General features: G+C 35.3%; 1 protein-coding gene across 6 annotated transcripts in view; it reads left to right on the top strand.

Annotated features, from left to right (window-relative positions):
- CEP135 (centrosomal protein 135) overlaps positions 1-23361 on the top strand; it is a 36772-nt gene extending 13411 nt beyond the window's left edge. For 3 of the 6 annotated variants that reach the window (XM_042053456.1, XM_042053453.1, XM_042053458.1), the window contains 17 exons: positions 181-331; positions 1330-1523; positions 1993-2136; positions 2638-2781; positions 5096-5173; positions 5332-5483; positions 7287-7402; positions 7473-7627; positions 8099-8154; positions 9120-9288; positions 12539-12649; positions 14364-14549; positions 15451-15660; positions 16590-16792; positions 20307-20411; positions 20789-20935; positions 22666-23361. In XM_042053456.1, the coding sequence (XP_041909390.1) occupies positions 181-331; positions 1330-1523; positions 1993-2136; positions 2638-2781; positions 5096-5173; positions 5332-5483; positions 7287-7402; positions 7473-7627; positions 8099-8154; positions 9120-9288; positions 12539-12649; positions 14364-14549; positions 15451-15660; positions 16590-16792; positions 20307-20411; positions 20789-20935; positions 22666-22687 (2343 nt within the window). In that variant the 3' untranslated portion in view covers positions 22688-23361. Of the gene's footprint in view, positions 1-180; positions 332-1329; positions 1524-1992; positions 2137-2637; positions 2782-5095; positions 5174-5331; positions 5484-7286; positions 7403-7472; positions 7628-8098; positions 8155-9119; positions 9289-12538; positions 12650-14363; positions 14550-15450; positions 15661-16589; positions 16793-19190; positions 20016-20306; positions 20412-20788; positions 20936-22665 lie in introns of those variants that run through there. The other 3 variants (XM_042053454.1, XM_042053455.1, XM_042053457.1) reach the window with 3 other exon arrangements.
- The last annotated feature ends 453 nt before the right edge of the window (positions 23362-23814 follow it).

The following is a 23814-nucleotide window of genomic DNA, read 5'->3' as shown; positions in this document are numbered from 1 at the left end:
TTTGATTTAATATAATATAAATACAGTGAGGGCCTGCAACAAATGTTAAAGCATGAAGCATCCAGGTCAACCAGAAGTAAACAGTGCTGTATATCAAAAGTTGAACAAAATGTTAAATTTTTTTCCCCAAATTTCTCTATTGGCACTTATAATTTTTATAATTTAAAATTGCTACTTCAGGATTTGTGCTCATGTCATAAGGAGAATGAGAGGCTGAATGAGGAACTCCTTGGGAAAACAGATGATAAAGTGAATCTTGAGCTGTTGTTAAACCAGCTTCAACAAGAGAAGCAAAGGCTGATAGAAAAAACAGAGAACTTAGAAAGAAAAGGTAAATCTTCAAATGTAGATTCTTGGAAATTATTTTCCTGTAATTTTTGAAATAGAATACTTATCTAGTTAACATACAGTTAATAATACTAAAAGACTTTTGATAGCTGTAAATTAAAAGAAGACTGTAGGTCTCCAGTCATAATTGAAGTGAAAACTCTTGTCATAGAAAGATATTTTCATTCTGTATGTGAGAACTGAAAGTCGAGCTTTTTACTGTGATCCCACAGGACATCCTTATCCTAATTCTTTGGCAGTTTCATACAAAGTAATTTCCAAAACTCTTTTTATTCTCTGTTTTTGAAAAGTGAATTCAGACTGTTTCTTGAGACATCTATCCACTTAGATCTTGAAAACCTCCAGGGGTGAAGATTCCACAACATCTCTAAGCAGCCCATTCTAATGTTCCTCAATTCTCAGAGTAAAATATTTTTCCCTGTATTGTTTGTAATTGCTTGTAGCAATTAATTGCCACTGTTCCTTATTTACCTACTATGCACCTGTGAAGAAAGTGGCTCCATGTTATCTGTAAGTCCCTCCTGGTACTGTCAGTCTGCTGTTGGGTCTCCAGCTCATCTCCAGGCTGAATAAACCTAGTTCCCTCAGCTGTTCCCCCCAGAGCAAGTATTTTGCTCCCTGACAGCTTGCAGGGCCTGCCTTGAACTTAATTTATCTGCATCTTTCTTGTACTAGGAGGAGCAAACCTTAGCAGTCTCGTAAGTGTGATCTAATGAGTGCTAAATAAAGGGAAATAATCACATCCCTCTGTCTCTGTCTCCATTGATACAGCCCAAGATGCTGTGAGGCCTCTGCTGGTCTTACAGTACTCACTCGTGTCTAGCCTACTGTCAGTCAGGACTCCTACATCCTTTTCAGCAGGATTGCTGCCTGGATGGTTGGTGGGAGTTAATCCATCCCAAATGCAAGTGTCTTTGAGGAAATTCATGACTTTCCTATAGAGTTGGGTTGTTTTTAGTCTTTTTTTTTTTTGTCTTCCAGAACGAGAACTTGTCCTAGAAATCGAAAGAATGAGATTAGACTGTGGTATTGCCCTAGGAGACAAATCTCCATCTCGTCTAGATGCATTTGTAAAGACCTTAGAAGATGACAGAGACTATTATAAGCGAGAGTTAGAATATCTTCAGAAAATGATAAAACGAAGGCCTAGCCCAAGCCGCAGGACTGCAGAGAAGGTGAAGTTCCTCCTGTCGAACAAGTGGAAAAAATACTGTAAATACTGTAGAAACATTTAAGAAGCCATCAGATATACTCTCAACTTCAGTGGCATTAAATGACTGTAGTAGTTTTCTATATTACATTCTTAACGCAGAAAATCAGCTGAGAGACTCCAATGAACTTGCCTTTTTCTTTCCATGTTACATTTTTCAGTAACATTAATTATTGATCAGTTTATTTGAAATAAATAGAATTAGATAATAAGCAGAAAAAGGTTGAAATCTTACTGCTTGCTGCTTTCCTTTTTCTTTTTAACAGTTAGTTCTTGTTTAGATTATACCACCAGTGCCAGGCTTTTTCTTGCAATTAAAATTATTTTGAATATATTTTTTATGTATTACTAATAGAAGGAGTTCTTTTTTGGTATTAGTTCTCCAGATGTTTTAATTAGCAAATTTTAACATAAATTTATTGATCACTTTTCAGAGTGAAGAGCTTAAATCAATCTCCAGAGAAAGAGATGAGCTGCGGTCCATGTTAGACAGATTTGAAAAACACGTGATAGAAATTCAGTCCAATGTCAAATTATTGACTGCAGAAAGAGATAGATTAAATGTTCTTTATGAGCAGGTAAGAAAAAATTGTTTACAGTTAACATTGAAATAACCAATTAACACTTGTTGTACTGTTGGATATTTAAAATGAAAAACCTAGTAGAATAGAACCAACACTAATAAAATACATACCTATTTTTATTACTATTAATAAAATTATGTATTCTAGTTAGTTTATTAACTTGAAAGCCATTATAAATTATTATACTGGCATTTGGAAATGATAAACATCAGAAAAAAATCAGTAGAATGCATGAGAACGATGTGTAAAGATACAGCAAGAATGCAAGAAAGGAGTAGTTAACTGATCAGAGAACAGTGAAGTTAGGCTATACTTGGGACAGTAAAAGAATTATGATTATTTTGACAGTGTAAGTTGTCATGCTACTCAGTGATTAAGGGAATACATTTTAGTTATCTAGGGAAAAATAAGACTGTAATAGGTTATTGTAATAATAATGTTTTGTTATATTGCAGTCCATATGTATGTATGCTAACGAACAATAATCTTTTGAAGTCTCTGAGTGAATTGAACAGGATGAGAAGAGAAGCAAAACACAATTTAGTTTCTCAAAGTCACGTGGAAGAAGAAAGAGATATTGCACTGACTGACTTTAGAAGACTAATGGCAGAAAATGAAAGTCTTGGAGAAAAATTAAAGGTGAGCTTTTATAGTTTCATTGCTTACAGTGAGGTGGCATATAGGGAAGGCTTCTACAATAATGCTGTGTTTGTGTTTGGCCATTTGTCAGTTCCCCTTTTCAATACCTTTTGATTTCAAACCCATTTGAGAGAGCTCAATGAATTTATATCATTATCTATTATTATTATTATTAATTGCCAAATTTTCCTGTAAACACAGTCCCAAGCTGGGAGCTGGAGGAAAGGAACATGCTTTAAAGTATTTAAGGGCAAATGTGTCATCACCTTGTGTGTGAGACCTAGATATGGAGGCCCAGCCACGATATTTTTTGTGTATGCACTACTTTGAAGATGCTTGTGTGTTGTTGTTGTGGAAGAAATCATGCACTTCACTCACAAGCGAGAAGCAACAATGCATTTTATTCACTTAAGGCAATGAGTTTTAAAAATTCAGTGGTAAATGCAACGGTGGTTTAACAAGATTTGATGGCAAGGTGCACTTTTGCTGCATAGAGACCAAGGTCAGACAAAACTGTCAGGGAGACCCTGCCATTGAATCATGAGGGTCAGAAGGGTCTTCTTGCCTTACAAACTCCTCAGAGAAGTGTGGCTGGATCCTAAAGGATTGTAGCAATCCATCCTTTATATCACTTAGCTAATATTCCAGCATTTCAGTGTTCTGATTCCCAATGCACTAAGGATTGTCTCTGCCTCGACAAATAACCTTCAGAGGCTTCCCGGCTCAAAGGGAGATTGGAGATCCTGGTGTGCAGCCTGCTGCCGTGCAGGAGGGCTCAATGGGCCTTGGGCCATCCACTATTCATGGACTAACATGATTGACTTATATTTGCATATCAGCAGCCACATGCTCATCTAGCCCTCAGCTGCTGCTGAGCAAGGTTTCCAGCCCTTAGCTATGTGCTGTTAGCTCTCGTTCCAGAGTCTCCCTTAAACTGGATGCAGCTATCAGGAGGGCCACTAGTGGCTATTGCTTGACCCAAAAAAAGCAGTATGGCTGGGTGGAACACACTGTCACAGTCACATATGGTTCTTATCCTACAAACTGGGTACTTTATGGGCTTTTTCATTTTAGCTGATCTTTAGTTACCATTGCATTTTGTAGCAGAGTCTATTTTAAATGGGACATAACTGAACCATGAAACAAGTTCACTGCAATCCAAGTGTCTTTATTTTTGACCTTTAAAAAAATATTTGTTAATGCTATGATTTTCCTGTTAATCTGACCTTGACAGGCAGCCCAGGAAAATGGTGGAATCACCAACCTTGGAAATGTTCAAAAAGCATGTGGGCATGGCACTTAGGGATGTGGTTTAGTGTTGAACGTGGCAGTGCTGGGTTAATAGTTGGACTCAATGTCTTAGAAATCTTTTCCAACTTAAATGATTCTATGGTTCTATGACTGTGTGATGTCTGGTATTAATGTGCATTAAAGTCTTATTTGGTTGTAGTCAAGAGCATATGATTTCAGGGGGGTTTGTTTCCCTGACTTCTTTATTGGTCATTAATATAATGTGTGGAGGTTTTTAAAATGTTCTGAAAATTTAGAAATTTAAAATCATTTTAATGGACTTATCCCAAAACAACATACATTAATAGTGACTGTATGATGAATGCTTCCATAGCTGGACTTTACTACCAAAAAAATAAAGACCTGTTGTGTATCTGAATTCAGTGGCAGTAAATCTGACCTCTTTGCTTAAAGCATGTGCATGCAGTGGGGTAGAGATGTGTTTCCAGAAGAAAGCTCCATCCTTTCTTCTTGTAGGTGACTACCAATGTTTTTATATGTGTGCCACTTTGAAATACCTTCACAAACACACTAATCTAAGGTATTTCTAAGAAATCTGAGAGTTTGTTTAATAATTACACTGCAGTTATGCACAGAAGTCAGGGAACAGGTAAGTAATCTTAAAAGTTTCTTCATAGATTTAGGGAAAGGCCAGTTAGCTTTGTAGTGTGCCTTACATTTTGTAATTAATACTATTTGAATAAATTTATTTAAAATGTCTTAGGGCACTAAGATATACGTGCATGCAACCTGTAGCTCAGTAAACTCTACAACAACTCACAAATACTAATTTGGTTGGGACCAAATATAAATATACTATTTAAAAAAATCTAAACCAACAACCAAAACCAAAATCAGTGATGCTATAATGTATTTTCAGCTAATATTCTGTAGTTTTACAGAGAGAGCTTTGCATTTGGTCATTCATCTAAGAATGTAAAGCAGTATTTTCTGAAACATGAAGCTTAAATTCCTCTGATCAAGTCTAAAAGTCTGTCGTTACATGTAATTCTGTATTTCTCAGATTCATCAAGAAGCAGCAAACCTTGAAAAATCAAAGCTACAGCATGATATTTCAGAATTGGAGAATAATATGCAAGGAGTAAGTGCATTTTTAGGAAGTAAGATTTTATTATTTCTAAATTAGACTGTTCCAGAAATTAATTTTATCATCTGTTTTCCGCTTAAATTTATTTGAAATCCAAGTTGTGATAGCTTTCTGCAATAATAATGTGTTTGGTTATTTATTTTAAATTGCAGCTTGAGATTGAAAAGTGTGAACTAAGGACTACAGTCTCTATCCTGAAAGAAAGAATAAGCTATTTGGAAAATGAATTAAAACTGAAGTCCAGTAAACTTGCCCAGACTTCTGATGATTCTTCTCAATTTAAAGCTGAGATTTGCTCACTTCAGTAAGTCTGATACAAAATGCGGTTATCTTTCACAGATGCTAGGATAATTTTGTTTATGCTGTGACTGTATAGCAGAGTTGAGTTCCTGGGAAAGACTATAATTATAAATATTTTAAAAATCACTTGGTACTGCTTGTATGTTAAGGAAGAGTAGGTGTAGAAGTGCTGTGGTAGCTTTTCACAGCAAGCTTCTCTTGGACTTATTTGATGACCAGATACACTGATAATTTTTATGGCTCATCCTAGAATTGTTTCCTCCAATAACCATGTTCTCTGCTTATGAATGTAGTAGAACTGAAAATTTCTGAAAGGATTTCCAAACACCATTGAAAGGAAGACAGATGCCTTTGCAAACAGCAGCAGTAGGACTTACAGTTTTGAGGATTGACATCTTATGATCCACTGACACAGAGTCTGTGGGGATTTGACCAGCTTGCTTGGAACTGGAGGATTCAAGTATCCACGTGTATTTTTAAGGCCTGTTTAAACTTGCAGGATTTTTTAAACTTGTTTTAGCAAAGAGCTCCCATCAGCTGCCTAAAAGTCATAGAACAAGAAAAAGGCTTAAAGAAAGTGAAAACAGTATTGAATAAATCTGGACAGAAATTTGAAAACAGAGGTGGAAATAAGAGCTGTTGTTGTAACAGATCACTACAGGGTAGGTAATGCTGTAGATGACATCTTCTGGGTGTTTTACAAGGGAAACCAGGGTCTGTGTTGTATCCCTCATTCCCCACCTGAGCAGTACTACACTGTAACAGCCCAGCGCCTGGGGGATTACTATGAAGAACTGAGGCTGAGCAGCAGGCCTTGCAGTTTTCATCTAATGCTCCCTATTGCACAAAGAGGACTCTTGGTAAAACAATTAGTGTATTTGCTGGTAAAATTGTGACAACAATCATAAAAATTAAAAATCTTGTTAGGTTCCTTTAATTCCAGTGTAAAGCATTGGTACTGCAAAAAGAAGATAAGGAATAGGGCTACAGTCATTTTAGCATTTGGTTTTACTTTGTGCATGGTGGCAATGCTGTGTTTGCCCCCATGCCCATTTTTTTTTCCCCTCTAAAGTTTCACTCTGAACTGGATGAGAGTAATCTTTATTCAGAAACATGCTGTGTTCTTTATTGCTGAGGTTTTTTAAGAAAAAAAGTTTCTCTAGCTTTTGTGGGATCCCACTTTAGAGGGATTTTTTCTTTACCTGTTTCATAAATAATCCATTTAGTTACTTTGGAGTTTTGTTTTGTTGGGATTTTTTTTCCTAAGTCACTTTGATATTTCTTTCCAAGAAAAACAACAATGTAGGTAGATGATTTCATTTATCTTTCATGCATTTTATTTTTTAAAAGTAGGATCAGAACTGTAGCTGTCAATTTGGTTGTTTCTTAAAATGTGGTTTGGCCGATAATCCCTGCTAAGAGCTGCATGTCAGAAGCTTTATAAAGCAAGAGTCAAAAATACAAGTAACATGATGAAGAGTAACAGAAATCAGAGGAAGTGAATGTTTCAGGTTATCATGGTGGCTCCACCAAGATTCCATTACTCCATTTTGCATTGATGTTGAAGTGGACTTGCAGCAGGGGTCCAGAGCAACCAAGTGGTGTTGGCCTCAGCAATCCTTCACTCCTTCCTCTCCTCAAGGGAGAGGAGGGGTTAATATGACACAACCCCATGCTGCTGGTTGGTTATAGAGCCCTGTCAGGAGGCTACGATGGAGCTGTTTCGGCACTTGAAGCAGCTTAAGAGCAGAAGTTGAAGAGCTGGAATAGGTCCCAAACTTCTTTCAACTGTAGACTGATTTTCCAGGCTCTTAAATGACCAACTCCAGAGGTCTGTTGAAGATTTACAGCACCGACTGTCCCTCAAAAAGGATGAACTGCAGACAGCTCATGAAGAAATTGTAAAGCTGAAGGAGATAATAGGTAATCTATAATTATTTTTGTGCTCATTTCCTGTTTTTAAAATAGAAAGCACTTATTCTTTTATTTTTAGATAGCTTAAACCAGAGGAGCACTTCACAGGATGAAGCAGTCAGTGTGCTGAGGAGTACAATTAGTGTTTTGGACAAAGAAAAGGACAGTCTTCAAGAAACTGTAGATGAAAAAACAGAAAGAATTGCATGCTTAGATGACAACTTAGCTAACAAGGTATGTCCAGTAAAAGTAAAAATACTACTTTGCATTCCACCTGGGGATTTTAAAGCAGTTACATTTCAGGGAGACATTTTGCCTTGATGACAAAGTCTGTGCAGAGCACATAAACGCTATGCTTGGACCCAGCTGATGCAGAGTCTATTTGCCAACTCAGTAGCACTTTAATTATGAATGTTGCTGTATTCCCTAAATACTCCAAGAAAATAAGGAAGCATTTGTTCACATTTTGCATGTGCAGGCATTTATTTAGATATAAAGTACTAGCCTGAGGTGACAAATTCTATAGCTGACTTCCATCTTTTTTGATGACAAGACAATCCTTTCTTGGTAAAGAAAAAAAACTTGGAAATTACTTATTAGTGAAGAATTAAAATAAAGGTTTACATTAAAAGTTCTTTAACTTGAAGTATTCTGTTATGTTGCAATATAATAGTACCTAATACACCTTTTGATTTTTTTTAATAGGAAAAAACAATTGCTCATTTACGTTTAACTCTCTCTGAGCTGGAGTCCTCAACAGAGTAAGTAAAGAGTAGGATGCCTTCTTTGGAGGCTTTGTTTTATGTGATAGTTTCAAAGTGAAAGTAGATGGCTATTTTAGTTATTTTGATGAAATTGAGTTAATTCCATTTGAGTCAAGTAGAGAAGTGTACTGTGTTGAGAAAGATGTACACAGCTTTTGAAGACACTTCCTCTGCAATTATATTGCAGGCTGCTGAGAAACCGTTACAACAATAATTAACAATTGCTTGTCTGTATTCATTTCCCTAAATTGGTAATGTTTCCTAACTCTGAGTCAAGAAGTAGCTTTCTAGCACTCCACTAGATATTGATTGACCCCGGTAAGATTCAGAGCCAAACTCTTAATGATTGGCAATTTAATTCTTCTAGCTTAAGCTACCAGTACAGTCTTAATTTATGTAGTTTTTAGCTGGGCTTCCTCTGATCTTTCATTCTTTCCTCTTTTTAAGCATGACTTTTTAAATTATAGCATCTTAAAAGAAAAAATTTAAACACCAATATTTAAACATTTGAAGACCAGTGTAACTGAATATTTGCTACATTGATGCATGAACTATATGTGACAAAAAAAAATGCAAAAGTTTAATTTATGCATATTTATATTTCTAATTTTTTGTTTAATCTTTTCATTACTCTTTTGATAATTGTCCTTCAAGTGTAAATTATTTGTCTTCCTTTATGGCTTATAAATATGCAATTACCGTAATCACTACCGTAAACACAAATAAACATAGGTATCTGTAATTGCTCTTTGTCTAATAAAATACATCTTAGCAGATACATCTTCAAAACTGAAGATTAAATCCATTTTATTTCTGCATATTGACATTTTACATACTTAGTTCATGTTATATTTAGACTCAGTTTGTCATCATTCAGAGTGCAAGAATTTTGCCTGATTATTTTCAGCAGTATGTGGTATAGTACAAGAAGGAACAACGTTAATAATGTTTTCACTTGATAGCCAGATGCAGAACATGCTGAGCAACAGAGACCGTGAGATATCCAGCTTGCATCGCCAGCTTGATACATCCCAGCTAGAGCTTGCAGAAATGGAAAGAGTAAAGGAAATGGCTCTGAAAGAAAACAGGCGACTGCAAGATGACCTGGCTACAATGGCCAGAGAAAACCAGGTATGAAGACAGTACATGGTACTGCTGTATTAAACCATTTATGATTTGCTTGGATCAGAACTGCTACATCCTCAATTTTGATTGATGTGTTTAATGATTGGTATTTCTTGAGCACTGGGATGTTGAAAATCACTAGGCAGAAACTGTAAAAGCAGTACTTCAGATACTTAAATATAGTCAATGCAGTGGGGGAGAAATCGACAAGCTTTCAGTCTGGTCACCTTTCCTCAGATTAAAAACGAAATCTAAATAAAATAAATCTAGGACGTTATTGTTTATTATATAATGAAATTATGTTAATTGGTTATATCACTTGGCAGTTGGTATTTAATTGGTAAAAACTGGGTTTTATTATCTGTGGAAGTGATTATTGAGAGAGAGAAGGAAAGCCCAAAAGCAGACATCAGATTGTCAGGTAAAAGTGAGAGGGAGAGGAAGGAGGTTGGTAGCACATCTGAATTTGTTCTGGTGCATAGTGATTCATTAATTTCATTCATCTAGTTTCCATCAATCATTGGATTTATTGACTGAGGTATGCCATATTTTGAGATTAGGATGTTTTGGAATGTAGAATGTTTGTGGTCTGTGAGCCTTGGCAATGGTGGCTTGTATCTCCCTGTAAGGAGGTATTTGCAGGGTTTTAATTTCCAGTCCTGGCAAAGTTAGTTGCCATTTGTATGTGTTGCTCTGCGGGAATTTTGCTTTCAGTGATGAATTGGAAAAGGTTAATTTTGTAGGAGGAAATATAAGAGGGCTTAACAGCTGCAAGACAGAGGGGTTCAAAACCACTTACTTTTAGGGTTCGATAATCCTGAATAGTCTGAATTCATCTCCTGATTTCAGGAATGGATAAGGATTCACAGTCCATGAGAATAGGAGGGGTTCCCTTTCCATTATGCTGAGGTCGTGTGGGGTTTTTAGATGATGAATTTAAAGGTGTAATCTATTTCCCTGGAGAAATTTTCTTATTGGATTGTCTTTGCATTAGTAAGGTAGGTGTCATGGTGAGGTGGTATCTTGTGTGTATATAAATATACAGGTTCGGCTGTATGTTGCAGCTTTTTTGGGGAGAGGCAGGGTGTGTGTGGTTTTTTGTAGAGATCCTGTTCAGGTACTCTTGAGTGCTTGCAGAGCTTTATATTTTTATTTGTATTAGTTTTATATGATTTTGTCTTTCCTTAGTTCTCTGGTAGTTTAGAATCTTAATGTACTTCCTTGCTAACAGCTGGCCAGTCAGTAGCTTCTCAGGCCAGAAAGCAGGTGGAGAGTGGGTTATGATTGCCCAGTGGATACTGAGTTGGTTCATGTGTATTCATGGTCAGATTTCCAGCTGGAAGGTATACAAGTCCCTCTTGGCTGCTGATGTCATAGAAAATAAATACATTTCCTTGTGAAGTGCATGCTTATAAAGGCAGTACTTATGTCAGTTGTACAATTAGAGTTGAAATAAAATCTTTATTGTCCTGAGAAATTACTTTTTTGCGTAGGGTATCATTGAATATTTTATTGAACTATCTGAAGCTGATGAGCTACCTGAAGCTGATGTAGGTTAAATAAAAATTTTGCAAGACAGAAATAGTTGAGAGATTCAGTGGGTTAGACTGTTTTATTATTGTCATTATTGTCCTTGTGACATCTTCATCTTGAGATGTTCTTCAGGGGTCCTCAGTTAAACCAATCACTAGTGTACTCATTCTTTCAAAAGTCTAAGTGACTTATATAGGATATCTCCATTTGCACTCTTTGCTATCCTCATTGCTCCCTCTCTTCTTCCTTGGAATTCTATGAGCATGGGATCCATGACTGGAACAGCCTGAAATACATTCAGTCTGTTAATCCCTTGCATAGTTGGAGGAATAATGAATTGGTTTTGTGCACCAGCTGGTTATTGCTGAGCAAAAGCCTCCCAGCTCCAAGTGCATGATATGGATGTCCCTGTGCTGTAGAATATCTGTATGGACAACATATAGCGAAAATGTCCAGTGTTTTATAGGGTATTTTATATTATATATATAAGATATATCTTTTAATGGGCTAAGCAACATCTTTTATTGGGCTAAGCATCAGAAAGTCTATGTAGAGGGTATGTGAGTGTGATCTGAAGAGCAAACCCAGAATTTTGTTGCAACTCATTACATTCAATTTGTATAGCAAATACAACTATAGCAGCTCCTCATGAGACTCAAATGCCTTTTACGGTTTTGATCCTGAGATACAAATGTTTGTTTGAATTCACTGTAAGTGCCAACACTAAAAACAATCAGGGCCTTGTTGACTAAACCATTTATTTCAATTCTCCTCAAGTCAACCACGCTGAGTCTGATGCTAGAAAGTATAATATAGCAACATGTTTCAAGGAAGTGATGTAGGACCTTGAACAGTTCTTGCAAAACCTATAGTTTAATATATAAATATGTGGCTGTATTATTGAAATTAGACCTGCCCTTCACAGGTGTCTAATAAGATGAAATATTGAATATTATCATAATGTGATGACTAAAGCTTTCCCAGTGTTTGGGAAGGCTACTACAGAGACAAGCAGACTGATTTCAGTATATGTTAAATAAGGCATACAGTGAAAAGCTTGCCACTAATGAATTAATATACCACAAAAAGAGGAAGGGAAAGAAATAAGGCAGTATCCTGTATTTCCCTGACATTTGATCATGGAGGTAGAAAAAGTTACTTGCAATTTTGGCTCTCTGGGCTAAAGTACTCAGAGGGAGATAAGAGCTGAACCTCACAGGGACAGAGTTAACAGCTCAAATATCTGAAACAAATTCCATGGTGCATTTTTGATGTCTAAATATGATCTTAGTAATGCATTTAGTTATTTTATCTTGCAATTCTACTTTAAAATAAATGTTCTTTTGTTCTAAAGTTGTTTTTCTATTGATTTGAAACTTTCCTTCACTCAGGAATAGAGAATTTTAAGGCTATAAAAATTTCATCTCCCAAACATCAGTATGTTGAATTTTCCAAAGATTGGTAGGGTGTGTCATCTGGGAAGCTGCATATTTTATGAACTGGTGTGATAATCATTGTTTTTGTGATTTTTCTTGCCTAGAAACTCTTTGGTGTATCTAAGGTAACAAGGGATGTTTCTGAACCCTACAAATCCCAAAGAGCTTTGTAAGTAGAATAGAAAAAATTCTAGGGCATATGCAATTACTTAATTTAATCTGATAGGCTATTATATAGTGCTTAATTTACTGCCATGCACAATTTTGCCTTTTTGCAATCTCTTTAGGCTGTCAGTACCGAGCTTGAAGATGCAATACGTGAAAAAGAAGAAATGAAAACCAGGGTTCATAATTATATAACTGAAGTCTCCAGATTTGAGACCTTGATAGCTTCAAAGGTAAAAATGTAATCTGTAGGCAGTCATTACTGCATTCAGTAAAGCAAAGTAAGGATTGCATGGTTTGGGTGCTGTTCTCCCTGCCTGTCCCATTTCCTTCTTTTATTTTTCCTTCTTTTCTTTGCAGTGTTTCAAGCTACTAGTGAGGGATTCATATTATTAGATCTGAAGCACTGATTAATTCTAGCACATCACAATTTCATCAGTCGTGTTTCAGGTGGCCATAATCCTGGAGAATGACAAACATGTCATGTTTGAATATTGTTTTGCTTTTTGGGTTTTGACCAGGCAACCAGTAAAATAACTGGTACTGTTTCATGATTGTAGGCAGCTTATATGATGATTTTAAATAGTTTACCCTTTTTGAAAAGAAAAATTTTTACCTGTAGTTCTGCATGAAAATGTAAAAATAGTACTGTTAAAACAGTGCTCTGTTTAAATGTCCTTTATCCTGATACTTGGATTCAAAAGTGTGATTTATGTGATTTAAAACTTATAATCATTTAAAACAAATAGGATTTGTGTCAAGAGAACATGAACTGGCAAATTCATTATGTGACTTTGAATTGGGAAGAATGAGTTTTGATCTGACTTCAACTTGCATGTCTAGATGAATTCATGTAGAGTCAACCACTTCTACAAGTAGAAACTGAAGCATGGAAGAAAAATTAAGCTCAGTAGTAGGTTAGCTTAGAACTATGAATTTAAAACACTTGAGGTTTATTTTTTAAGAATTTCACAATATATCATATGTCCAAAGTACTTCAGCTACAGATGTGGCTACATCTTTGGCAAATGATAATCCAGTTATTCAAGTCAGGTACCAGGAAACTGCAGAATATATAGCCAGCAACCAATTATGAATGCTTGATTTCAGGGATTTTTCTAGTATTATATCTGGAAAATTCCTGTGGAGATTTACTTTTCTGCAGTGTTCACTTGCTTAATCACAAGTTTTTATTTCCTAATGCTCCACCTGATCCTGTCTGCACCTTCCAAGTTCTGGAGGATACAGAGACGGAATTTCAGAAACAGTAGCCTTTCTCATTAGATAAATCTGATTTATACTACCAACATGCATATCCCACTGCACATTACATGAGCAGGGAAGAAAGGAATGAAGGTAAATAAGAAAAATTTATCACTGCCTTATAATATGCACTTGGCCAAACTAAAATTCACAAGCAGCATTTGTTCTATCACTGCACAAATGATGAGCACTAAAGCTCACATTTTTGTACCTCTATGATAGGCTCTATAGATGTATATGCTCTAATAGATTACCAGCATTTCAGGCACTGCCATAATACAAATATTTATAAGAGCATGGTAACTCAAAGAGCTGAAAATGGACTCCTGCTGGAATTCCTTGGAAAGGGCATCACACAGTGTATCTCAGTAACATGATCCTTGACAATGCAGAGAGATCCACAATAACCCCTCTCCTGCGAGCCTTAAAACTCATTAACAACTTCGAAGTGTAAGTACTTGCATTTTAAGAAAACTGAATGCCATCACTGTATTTATTTGCTTTTCAGACTTGGAAAGGAGATTATTCCTTTTAGTAGTTGCCAGATAGTGGGATTAAGAAAATGAAGGAAGTCCTACTTTCTGGGGGAAAAACAGAAGAGATACTGTAAGGAGTAGGCATGAAATAAGATCAAACAACTTGAGGGTGTGTTGATCATTGCAGAGCGATTTACTGTTTCATTAGGAAAAAGAAAACCAAGAATTGTTAGAGAAGTTCCGGATGCTCCATACACAAGCTGAAGACTGGGAAATGAAGGCTCATCAAGCTGAAGGAGAGAGCAGCTCAATGCGACTTGAACTCCTTTCAGTAGACACAGATCGGAGACATCTTCGAGAGAGAGTAGAATTTCTGGAAAAAGAGATTCAAGGGGTAATAACTTGTGCAATGAAATTCCATCTAGGAAAGTGGGATACATTCAAGTGCTTTTTAATAAGGTCAATGTATGATATTTAATGCCTTAATGGAAAATGATTTCTCTATGTGATTGTTTCAAATATGAACGCTGGAGTTTTTGAAACAGTAACTGATTTGGTTTAGATGTCCTTTCCTTCACCCCCCAAAATTAGAATCATGGCAGACATTTTCATAGTTTTACATCTCCTCTGTTGGGTTATCATTGTTACTATGACATTGTAAGAAACTTCTGTTTAGTTGCTTCAGAATATTTTCATATAGCTTTATGAGTACTTTGCAAGCTTAGTTCTTATATTTCGTTGAAGCTTTGAATGAAATATTTGAAGCATTGGTGGCTGGAGTCAAGGTAGAAATCTGGTAGACATCCAGATTCAGAACCAGGATTCCATAATACTGAATCCTAGACCAATATCATAGAACATAATGAGTTTTATATTTTAGAAACAATAACTTCATAGAGATTAAAGAAGTTCTAGAGTATAATTGCTGTGGATTGACTACATTTTGTCTCATCATTTTAATTAGCCAGAAAGAGTTAGAGACTATATTGTAAACTGAGTTAAAAATAGGTTGTATGTTTGCAGTTTAAGCTTTTTAGTTCTCTGAGGCTGGAATACAGCCTTGTTCTGTTGTTATATAGTACTTATATAATTGTTCAAGTTAGTGATTAAAAATTGCAAAGATGATTTATTAGTTGCCCTTAGCTGTGTTTTAGGAAGAGGGAAGGAATATTAAGTTAATTTTATAGGGAAAGTTAACTTTGAAGGGAAAATAAAGTGTTAAGAAAACCCAAGTTATTCAACAGAAGACTCTTAAATTTAACACTGAAAGTGTATCCATATTTGGTTTTGTTTAGCATATTGTTGCACATCAAGTATATGAATCTCAGATCTCCTCCATAACGAAAAATATGACCAGATTGGAAGAGGAACTTAAACGTGAAAATCAGGATAAGGCTACTGTGTTGGCAGACATGACTTCTGTGAAGGAACTCTGTGTGAAACTTGAGGCTAGCAAAGAACTTTTAGCTCGACAGCTGACGTCCAAAAGCATGGATTGTGAAAGGGTAAGCAGCGAAGACAAATTTAATTTGCTATAACAAAGTAACTTCCTTTGCTTTTAATAGTTTCTGGAGAAAAAATTACTTCTGAGAGCAAGGTAAGTTAATTTACATCACTAGTTTTGCATTTTTATATAAATTATAAATTTTACAATGTACAGATTTGTAGCTGTGGGTTTTGTACAAAAAGAGGGAGTTTCTTTGATTCATTATCACTGCAAAGTGTTGCAGGTGTAGTTTTAGCTGTACTGCAGACAGATCACATATATTTTTTTTCGTTTTTAATTTACTCAAACTTTATAAAAAGCAAATAGTGCACTTCTTGATATTAAAGACCTTACCCTAATGGCTTATTTTCAATTAAATTGAAATTTAGATACAGCTGGAATTCATTGAATATTTTGAAATAGTTTAAACAGTTCTAAATATTCATATTTTTGGAACCTTTTTCTTTACAGCTGATTTTGTCTTCATTTAGTGACTTGGTCAGGCTTTCTGGGACTGTAATATTCAAGACCTTGTTTATATTCACAGAACTGAAGAGGAAAACAATTATTCCTACATTTTCAGCAAAAGCCAGGAGGCTAATTGTGAGCTGACTTAGTCAAATAGAATGAAGTATAGTAAATACTATTTTTGTACTTGTGCAAAGTACTTTGTTAAAAGCCAGTTCGTGTTCCAGGTACTTACCTAAACAATTCCAGCACTCAGTAATGTAGCTCCCAGTAAAACATTTGATAGAGGTACAGCTTGAATGGTTTTAAATTAAGTCTAGTTTAAAATAATTACAGACTTACATTGTTTCATAAGCTCAGTTTCCTATTCTTTTTTATGAAACTTAGGATCATTTCAGTTTCTATAACAGCTCTTCGCAAAATAAAATTGTCTGTGTTTGTAAATTAGGGTATTAATAACACATAAAATTTGTGCCTTAGGTTCTAGGAGAATTAGAAGATATAAAATCAGAAGTAGAGTTGCTGAAAAAGCAGCTATCCAGTGAGAGACTTACAGTTCAGAATCTTGAAACGTTACTGGCTACTAGTAGAGACAAAGAATTTCAGAATCAATTAACGTCCCAAGAGAAAGATACCGAAATTCAGTTACTGAAAGACAAGCTAACACTGGCTGAGAGCAAACTGTAAGTTTTAACAAGTGTGTGTGTGTGTGTGTGTGTGTGTGTTACGTGGTTTGCAAAAGAACTATTTCTTTGTGACAATACTCATTCACAAAATCTGGGTGTTCAGTATGGCTGAGCAGATTTTTGCAGCAATGTCTTTTGACCTTTCCTGGCATGTTTACTTAAAGTTTCTTTACAGGTCTTTCATATTGCTTTCAATTAATCAGCATTTTGGTGGATGTTAGTTTAGTGCAAGTAGTAAATTTAAGCAGGACTTCCAAAGGAAACATCCTCTACATAAAATTTTAACATGTGTTTACTGCTCACAAAAAAACCCCCAAGTATATTAAATTCATGGTAAATGTGAATTGCTTATCTACTGAAGATGCCTGATGTCCCTGCTTTGATTGAAGAATCACTTACATAATGAATAGTGAAGTCATAGTGCTTTAAAAAAAGCAAAAGTACTTTTGGTGCTGTTGATATTAACTGTTAAGGAAAAAGTCCTGTATCACTTATTATTCCTTTGAAATACAAACAGAACTAAACCTGACACACTAAATGTGGCCTGCAACTTCTTATGCTGTGGATCTGCCTAAAGAAGCAATAACCTTTAACAACACTTGTATAAGAAAGACTATAATCTGTTTGGAACAATGAAGTTAAAAGGGGAGGTATTTTGTTTGTGTGAAATTCGTGCACAAGAGAAGATTTAAAAATTCCTCTTCATATTATGGAGCAGGGAATTTGAAGTTTCCATGATGTGTCATCTTAGAATTATTTGGGTTAAAAAAGACCCTTAAGATCATCAAGTGAAGCTCTTAAACAAAACCTGCCAAGTATCATGACATGATAATTCTAAGGATACATCAGCAGGGACTAATGATAGCTATGCATTAAATAGCAAGAAGGAGGAGTAGCAGCTGAGTGTAGATGGTGGTGAAGAGTAAAGTCAAAGAAGAACTTCAGACAATGAGATATACCCATTTAGTAAACACTAATGTAGGGAGAGAAAGGAAATGTATGGAAGTTCATAGAACAGGTAATACTCCTTATGAGATACAGAATGTAGCCTACTGAAACAGGTAAAACTGTGTAACTTGGTGACACAGATGCGCTAGAAATATGCTTCTGGTTGATTTATGTAGAGGCTACAGCTTGTGGCTTATGATGGTCCACCTCAAGTAGCAGTGATCTCAGTGAATCTGGAGATGACAACATTATTGATTGCCCCTGCGGAACTAATTGCTTCATGTTTTAGTATTGCTGATTTTTGTTTACTTGGGGAAAAATTGTTAGTTGCATACAATGAACATAAGATAATAGAAAGTCCTGATTATGAAGTTCAATGTGCAAGTTAGAAAAAACACAGACCAACAAAACCCCAAAAAACAAACAATAAAAAAGGAAAGAAGGAGTTTTAAATTAAATTTAATTCAGTTGCTTTGTGTACAAACATTATAAAACTCTGTTTAACTAAGTGGATAGTAATTTTTTTGCTCTTTTGCTTTTGCACACATTGTAGGGTTCATTTGTTTTTTGTAAATGTTAATACTTGCGTTGTTAATAGGGTGGGATATTGCAGGAAGAAGGAAAATGTTCTCTTGGAGAAAGAGTAGCTATTATGTTGAATTATTTTCCACTGTTTATCTCAAAGGTTCTGCATGTTACCAGGCAAGTGTTCAGGTGTGAGAACTAGTTGTATATACCTTATTTTCTACTATTTGGTTTGTAGTAGTTGCAGTCTAAGAAACAGGAACTTTAAATGCTCACAGCTGTGACTGAAGTACGTGACAATTATATTTGTGTCTTGCAAAATACAAAAATTCATTTGGCTTAGCAGAATTTCGGTTCTAACTGACAAAAATCATGTGCCAATATTTTTGAACATTATTTAAAGTTTTGGCTTTACAGTGCTTGTCCTTCCACTTTATTTAGAAAATGGCACTGCTACAACCTCTGACTTTAGAAGTATTGTCAGAATTAAGTTTAACTTGTGAAGTTCTCCAGTGCTGTATTTATCAGTTCTGTAAAGAGTAAGTAGTTGTGTTACTTTGAGTGCTGCATGGGTGATAGTACAGTAAAGGAGATCCTGAGGCTCTAGAGTGACTAAAGAATTAAATAAACAGAGAATATGGAATAGCTAAACTACTTGTTGAGAGCTATGTGTATCTACTGTGAAAGAGACAGATGTCCTGTGAAAATCGTGTATCATCATGTAAACTTACATGATGATTACTGTGCATAAAGGGTTTTAAATTTAAATATTTCTAAACCTTGGAGTGATTTACTTAATGCTCTTAATTTTGTTTAAATGTCATTGACATGGAATAACCTCAGAACTCACAAACTGTTTGCTTTCTTTCCTTATTTTACAATAATGGTATTGGGCCCTGAATTCTTACCTCCATCCTGAAAGCATATGCCTGTCTTTGAAGGACTTATAAGATATCATCGAGATGTCTTGTCTTCTGCATCTGTTCTCAACATACTGGATCAAGATACCATTCTAGGAATTTTACTGATGAATAGGGACCATGGGAAAAAATATTCTGCCATTCTATTTGGAACAAATCTCTTGAGTAGTTTTCATCTTCCTGGACTCAAAGACCAGCGGGTGCCAGACAGGAAGTCTTTGACGGACCTAGGAGTGGAACTCATTTTTCAGAATTCCAATCCAGTGCTTTAGCAATAAACTAGTACAACTTTGCTTCTCCAGAAGTGACTTTTGAGCACTCCACCTCATACTGGCTTTGAAGACTGTATGGAATAAAACAGCTGTTTAGGTTCTCATTTAGACAACTTATTTTACAAGCAGCGATTTCTTTTTCTTCCTTTATAATGTAATTAATGGTATTTTGCAACCAAGAATTGAATTGGCCAAGCTGATGATTTACTAAGAAGTATATTAACTATGTTTCTGAAGACTTTCAAGGCTCCTTTTCATTTTGATTCTTGCAATTGAAACAGTTGGCCCCATAACAGTTGTAGTTAACAAGCTTTCAGACTCTGTGTTTTGCTGGTCTGGTATTTGCTTTAATACAATTTTTACTTAGATTTGATTCAGTTGTATTCATGGATAGCCAGATAGTTTCAGCCTACTTGATAAAATTTTTACTGAAGCCGTATCTGTTATGTTTGTAATTTTTTGTGGATATTTATTGCTTTTTTCTTCTTTTTTTACATAAAGACCATCTCAAATTGCTACAGAGGATAGTAAATCAATAAACTAATGTTGTAATTGCTTTGTCTGTTTTTATAAAACATGTTTGTGTTTACCTTTGTCTGAAAAATAACATGATGCAATCAGGATGTAGTGAGACACTTGCCAGTTCTCACTTCATTCTCACCTTAGGTTCTTCCAGAAACATTCTGTTGTGTTCATTTGGTTCTTGCTGCTTCTAATTTGTCTTTGACTTAGTCTGTGAAACAACATGTTCAGTATCTGGTTTTGTTTTATCTTGCTCTAACTTCTCTGGGCTCCTAGCTGACGTCGTTCAAAGAAAAATTTGTTGCTTCTCCCGTTTTTTTTTAGAAGCAGCAATAATAGAGAGGTTTCTGTACTTCGAAGTAAAGTTGCACAGCTGCAGACTGACTGTGATGTTTTAAAAAGGAAGCTGACAACTGAGCGATTTGAACGGTAAGATGCTGGTTTTTCAGGGAGTTGGCTCTCCCTCCTTATTTCTTCTTTCTCACTTTTAAAACTGTTGCTTTTTTCAGTAGTGAGGAACTTTTATGGAAAACTGTTCCTCTTGTCATGCAAAGTCTAATATTTTCATCCTGAAAAATGCTTAATTAAAAATGAAAAAATTCTTATGCAGCTTCTGGATTTCTTCTTAAGTTTTGTGAGTTTACCACTGCCTCTAAAAATAAAAAAAAAAATCCCTTCTCATGAAAACAGGAATAGAATTGAGTGACTTTACAAGAAGATGAGACTTTTTGCAAAGTTCTATTTTCTTCCTTTAACATCCTGCAGTAGCAAGGTGTTGTGTAACTAAGGTTGCTGTTTGTTGGCAGAGAGCGAGCAATTCAGGAGATGCGTCGGCACGGCCTCTCCACATCCTCACTACGGGCTTCGCCTCCCCTCAGCTCCACACTGAGGTCTCCCTTGCGGTCTCCAGAATGCAGCACTGTAAGAACAACTGATCAAGCAGCAGCTGAAAAGTAAATGATTTGATTTTAGCAGATCCTTTCTATTTAAGAGTTAGGTTTAAACTGTTTCTTAATAATCTTTTGTGATCATATGAAATAGTTACACACTTCAAATGTTTCTAAGTTCTGCTTTTGCTGTCTCTCCTACTATAAAATATTGATTGCAACCAATAAATGCAAAGTGCTCTCCAAAGACCACATAATATAATGGATTCTCATTCCTCTTTTTGTTAATGGTCTTGCACCACCTGGCAACTTTCAAATATATGTTGCCTGTGTATTACTACCATTAATTATATCCAAATATACTTTGCCAGTTTATTGCTGTTAATAGTTATCTCCAAACAATGAATGCTTCATATTAAGAGGAATGCCATGAAATTCTCCTGGGTTCAGCAGTGAAGGAAAGACACTCCACAGAAGAGTCCAACTAAACTGCATTTGAACCCTACATGTTAGATGAAACTATCTCCAAAACAAGTGCATAAAAAGAATTAATACATATTTCAATTGTTAGTGCTTGAATCTATGAATGTCTAAGATTGTGATCACTGTAGTCCATAAAAAAATCAAAATCGGCCTCTGTTCATTTTCACTGTCATTTTTGTTCTTTTAGGGATCATTGTTGTTTTAGATGATGCTGGTTGTGGGTTACAAGCCTGATTATTGACTGTAGATCCCCCCTTCCTATATTGCATAATAAATTGCAGTGAAGAGGAGAAGGGCAGGGAGAGATAAAAGTTTGTTGAGATATTGTTGTAGGAAATATGTGTGCTGTGACAGCTCATGAATCTAGCTAACAGATTTAAAAGTTTATTTTTGTTGGTAAATATGTATGGCTTGTTCTCAGCTTACTTTTGTTAAGAAAGACACGGGTTTCTTGAGAACTGAGCTCAGTATGGCATGAACCCACATTGTCAGCAATTTTTCTCTTTTGTGAGTTTTTGGGCAAAGCAAAAAGTGGAAACTGTAGCAAATGAGATACTGATGGGGATGAAACAGCAATTATGCCTTTTGCTCTAGTGGTGAGCCCCTAGGCATACCCTGTTATGTTGCAAAACAACATTTCAACTGAAATGATGACAGAGAATGTATTTCTGAGAATGAGTATCATCAGCAGAGAATTGCCTTTAGTCTTCCTTGCTTTACAGTGAGTCCTGAGAGCAATAAAAAGTCCAGTTGCTATGCTTGAAGGATACCATGTGGTGCACTGTTTTTATCTAATATTTGTATGCTTAGTTTTAACAATGTCAACTCTGTACCATATCTTACCAGCAAATAGCCCATTTTCATGAAGTATGTATTTTTAAAGAAGCTGGTTTTTAACAACTGAATTCACATGCAGTTGCTATGCATATCTTGCCTTTTAAACATATCAATTACAGTAGAGTGATCTCAGCAGTACTGTTACCATCTTTCATCTTATTTATTCTTTCTTGGGAGCTTACCAGAGTAAAGTGTACTCTGTAATTACTGTTCTGTAGTGTTACAGCTGTCTCTCTCTAATTCAATTTAATCTTCTCAAGAAATTTTCTCTTCCTCCTCGTCTCACTTTTATTTTTGTAAATCATTTTAGCAATGGGTCAATGGTGTAGAGTTTTGGGTAATATGCTAATAGTTGATATTTGGGAATAACAGAAGAGCATATGGGGAGCCTAAAGCTAATTATTACATTTTATCCTAATATTAATTAGTAAAATAAAATAGTTACCTTTATTTTGACATCTTTTCTTTCTCCACAGAAATGTGACCTTCAAAGAATAACCAGTAACTGAATAACCTGAGTAACTGAAGCATTACCTTGTTACAAGGACATTTTTTTTTTAAGTTATGAATGCTATCTTGTATTCTACCTCTGTTTTCTTCAAATCAGTGATTACCTTTGAAACCTCTGAGAACGGGTGAAGTAATTGACTTTGCAAAATTCTGCTTTCCCAACTAGCAGCATTGACTGGCCTTTTGCTGTCTGTTTGACAGGTTTTATATCAAGCCTAGCTAAGCTTTATTACTATTTTGGAAACATAGTAATTATAAGAAGGAAATGAGTACTTGATTTGACAATCTCTTATTTTCATTTCACTATTTTATTTGTTTGCTTATGATTGTGGAAGTTTATTCATCTTAATGTGAGTAGAATAGAATAACATCCCCAACTGTCTTAAAAATGCTGAGCCAGTGTATGTTTTATACTCATGATGATTTCCTATGTTTGTGCTTCTAACAAATGTTTTCTGTTTATGGGTTATTCTTTATGGTATTTAAAAGCATTGGTTATCTATTTTGTGAATGCATTTTGTTTACTGTACCTTAATAAAAAATAGGTATCAGTTATTCTTTATTACTGTTTTTGTTAACTAACTCATCTCCTTTTGTTTAATCTTTGTGTGAAATTGCATTTTAAATATCCCCATATTTAATAAAAAGTGAAGAGAAAATTTTTTAAAGATGTATTGAAATACTTTAAATATAAAAAAATTCTCAAAGCATTTTATATTCAAACTTTTGAATCATATCTGGAGATATTTTTCAAATTTTGGTTTTAAAAGTTCAGAGCAAAATTCATGGAGTCATTCACACAATTAAGCTCAAGCTGTTGGAGAGGTGACACAGGACTTTATGCTGTGACATATGTATTAGGTGAATGAAGTGAGAACTAATCATGAAATATCTGGTGTGTTTAGCAGAGGAGCATTTCAGACTTTGAAGAAAGATGCAATTAGTCAGTGCAATCTTATGATAGGCTCTTCATGTCCATCTGTGCAGGTAATTGTATCTCACATCCTTCTATTCAGGAACATACAGTTTTCTAATAATTACGTGCCATAAGGGTGACACAATGTGTATTTATAAGAATTATCCAGAGCAATAGAAATGGGAGGATGCATTGTTGC

This window comes from Corvus kubaryi, unplaced genomic scaffold, assembly GCF_017639235.1.
Source record: "Corvus kubaryi isolate FWS band 111438036 unplaced genomic scaffold, C.kubaryi_AGA036_p1.0 split1-131, whole genome shotgun sequence".
In the NCBI taxonomy this organism is placed as follows: Eukaryota; Metazoa; Chordata; class Aves; order Passeriformes; family Corvidae; genus Corvus; species Corvus kubaryi.
The sequence above is the reverse complement of the archived record's forward strand: the minus strand, read 5'-3'. Positions and strand labels throughout refer to the sequence as shown.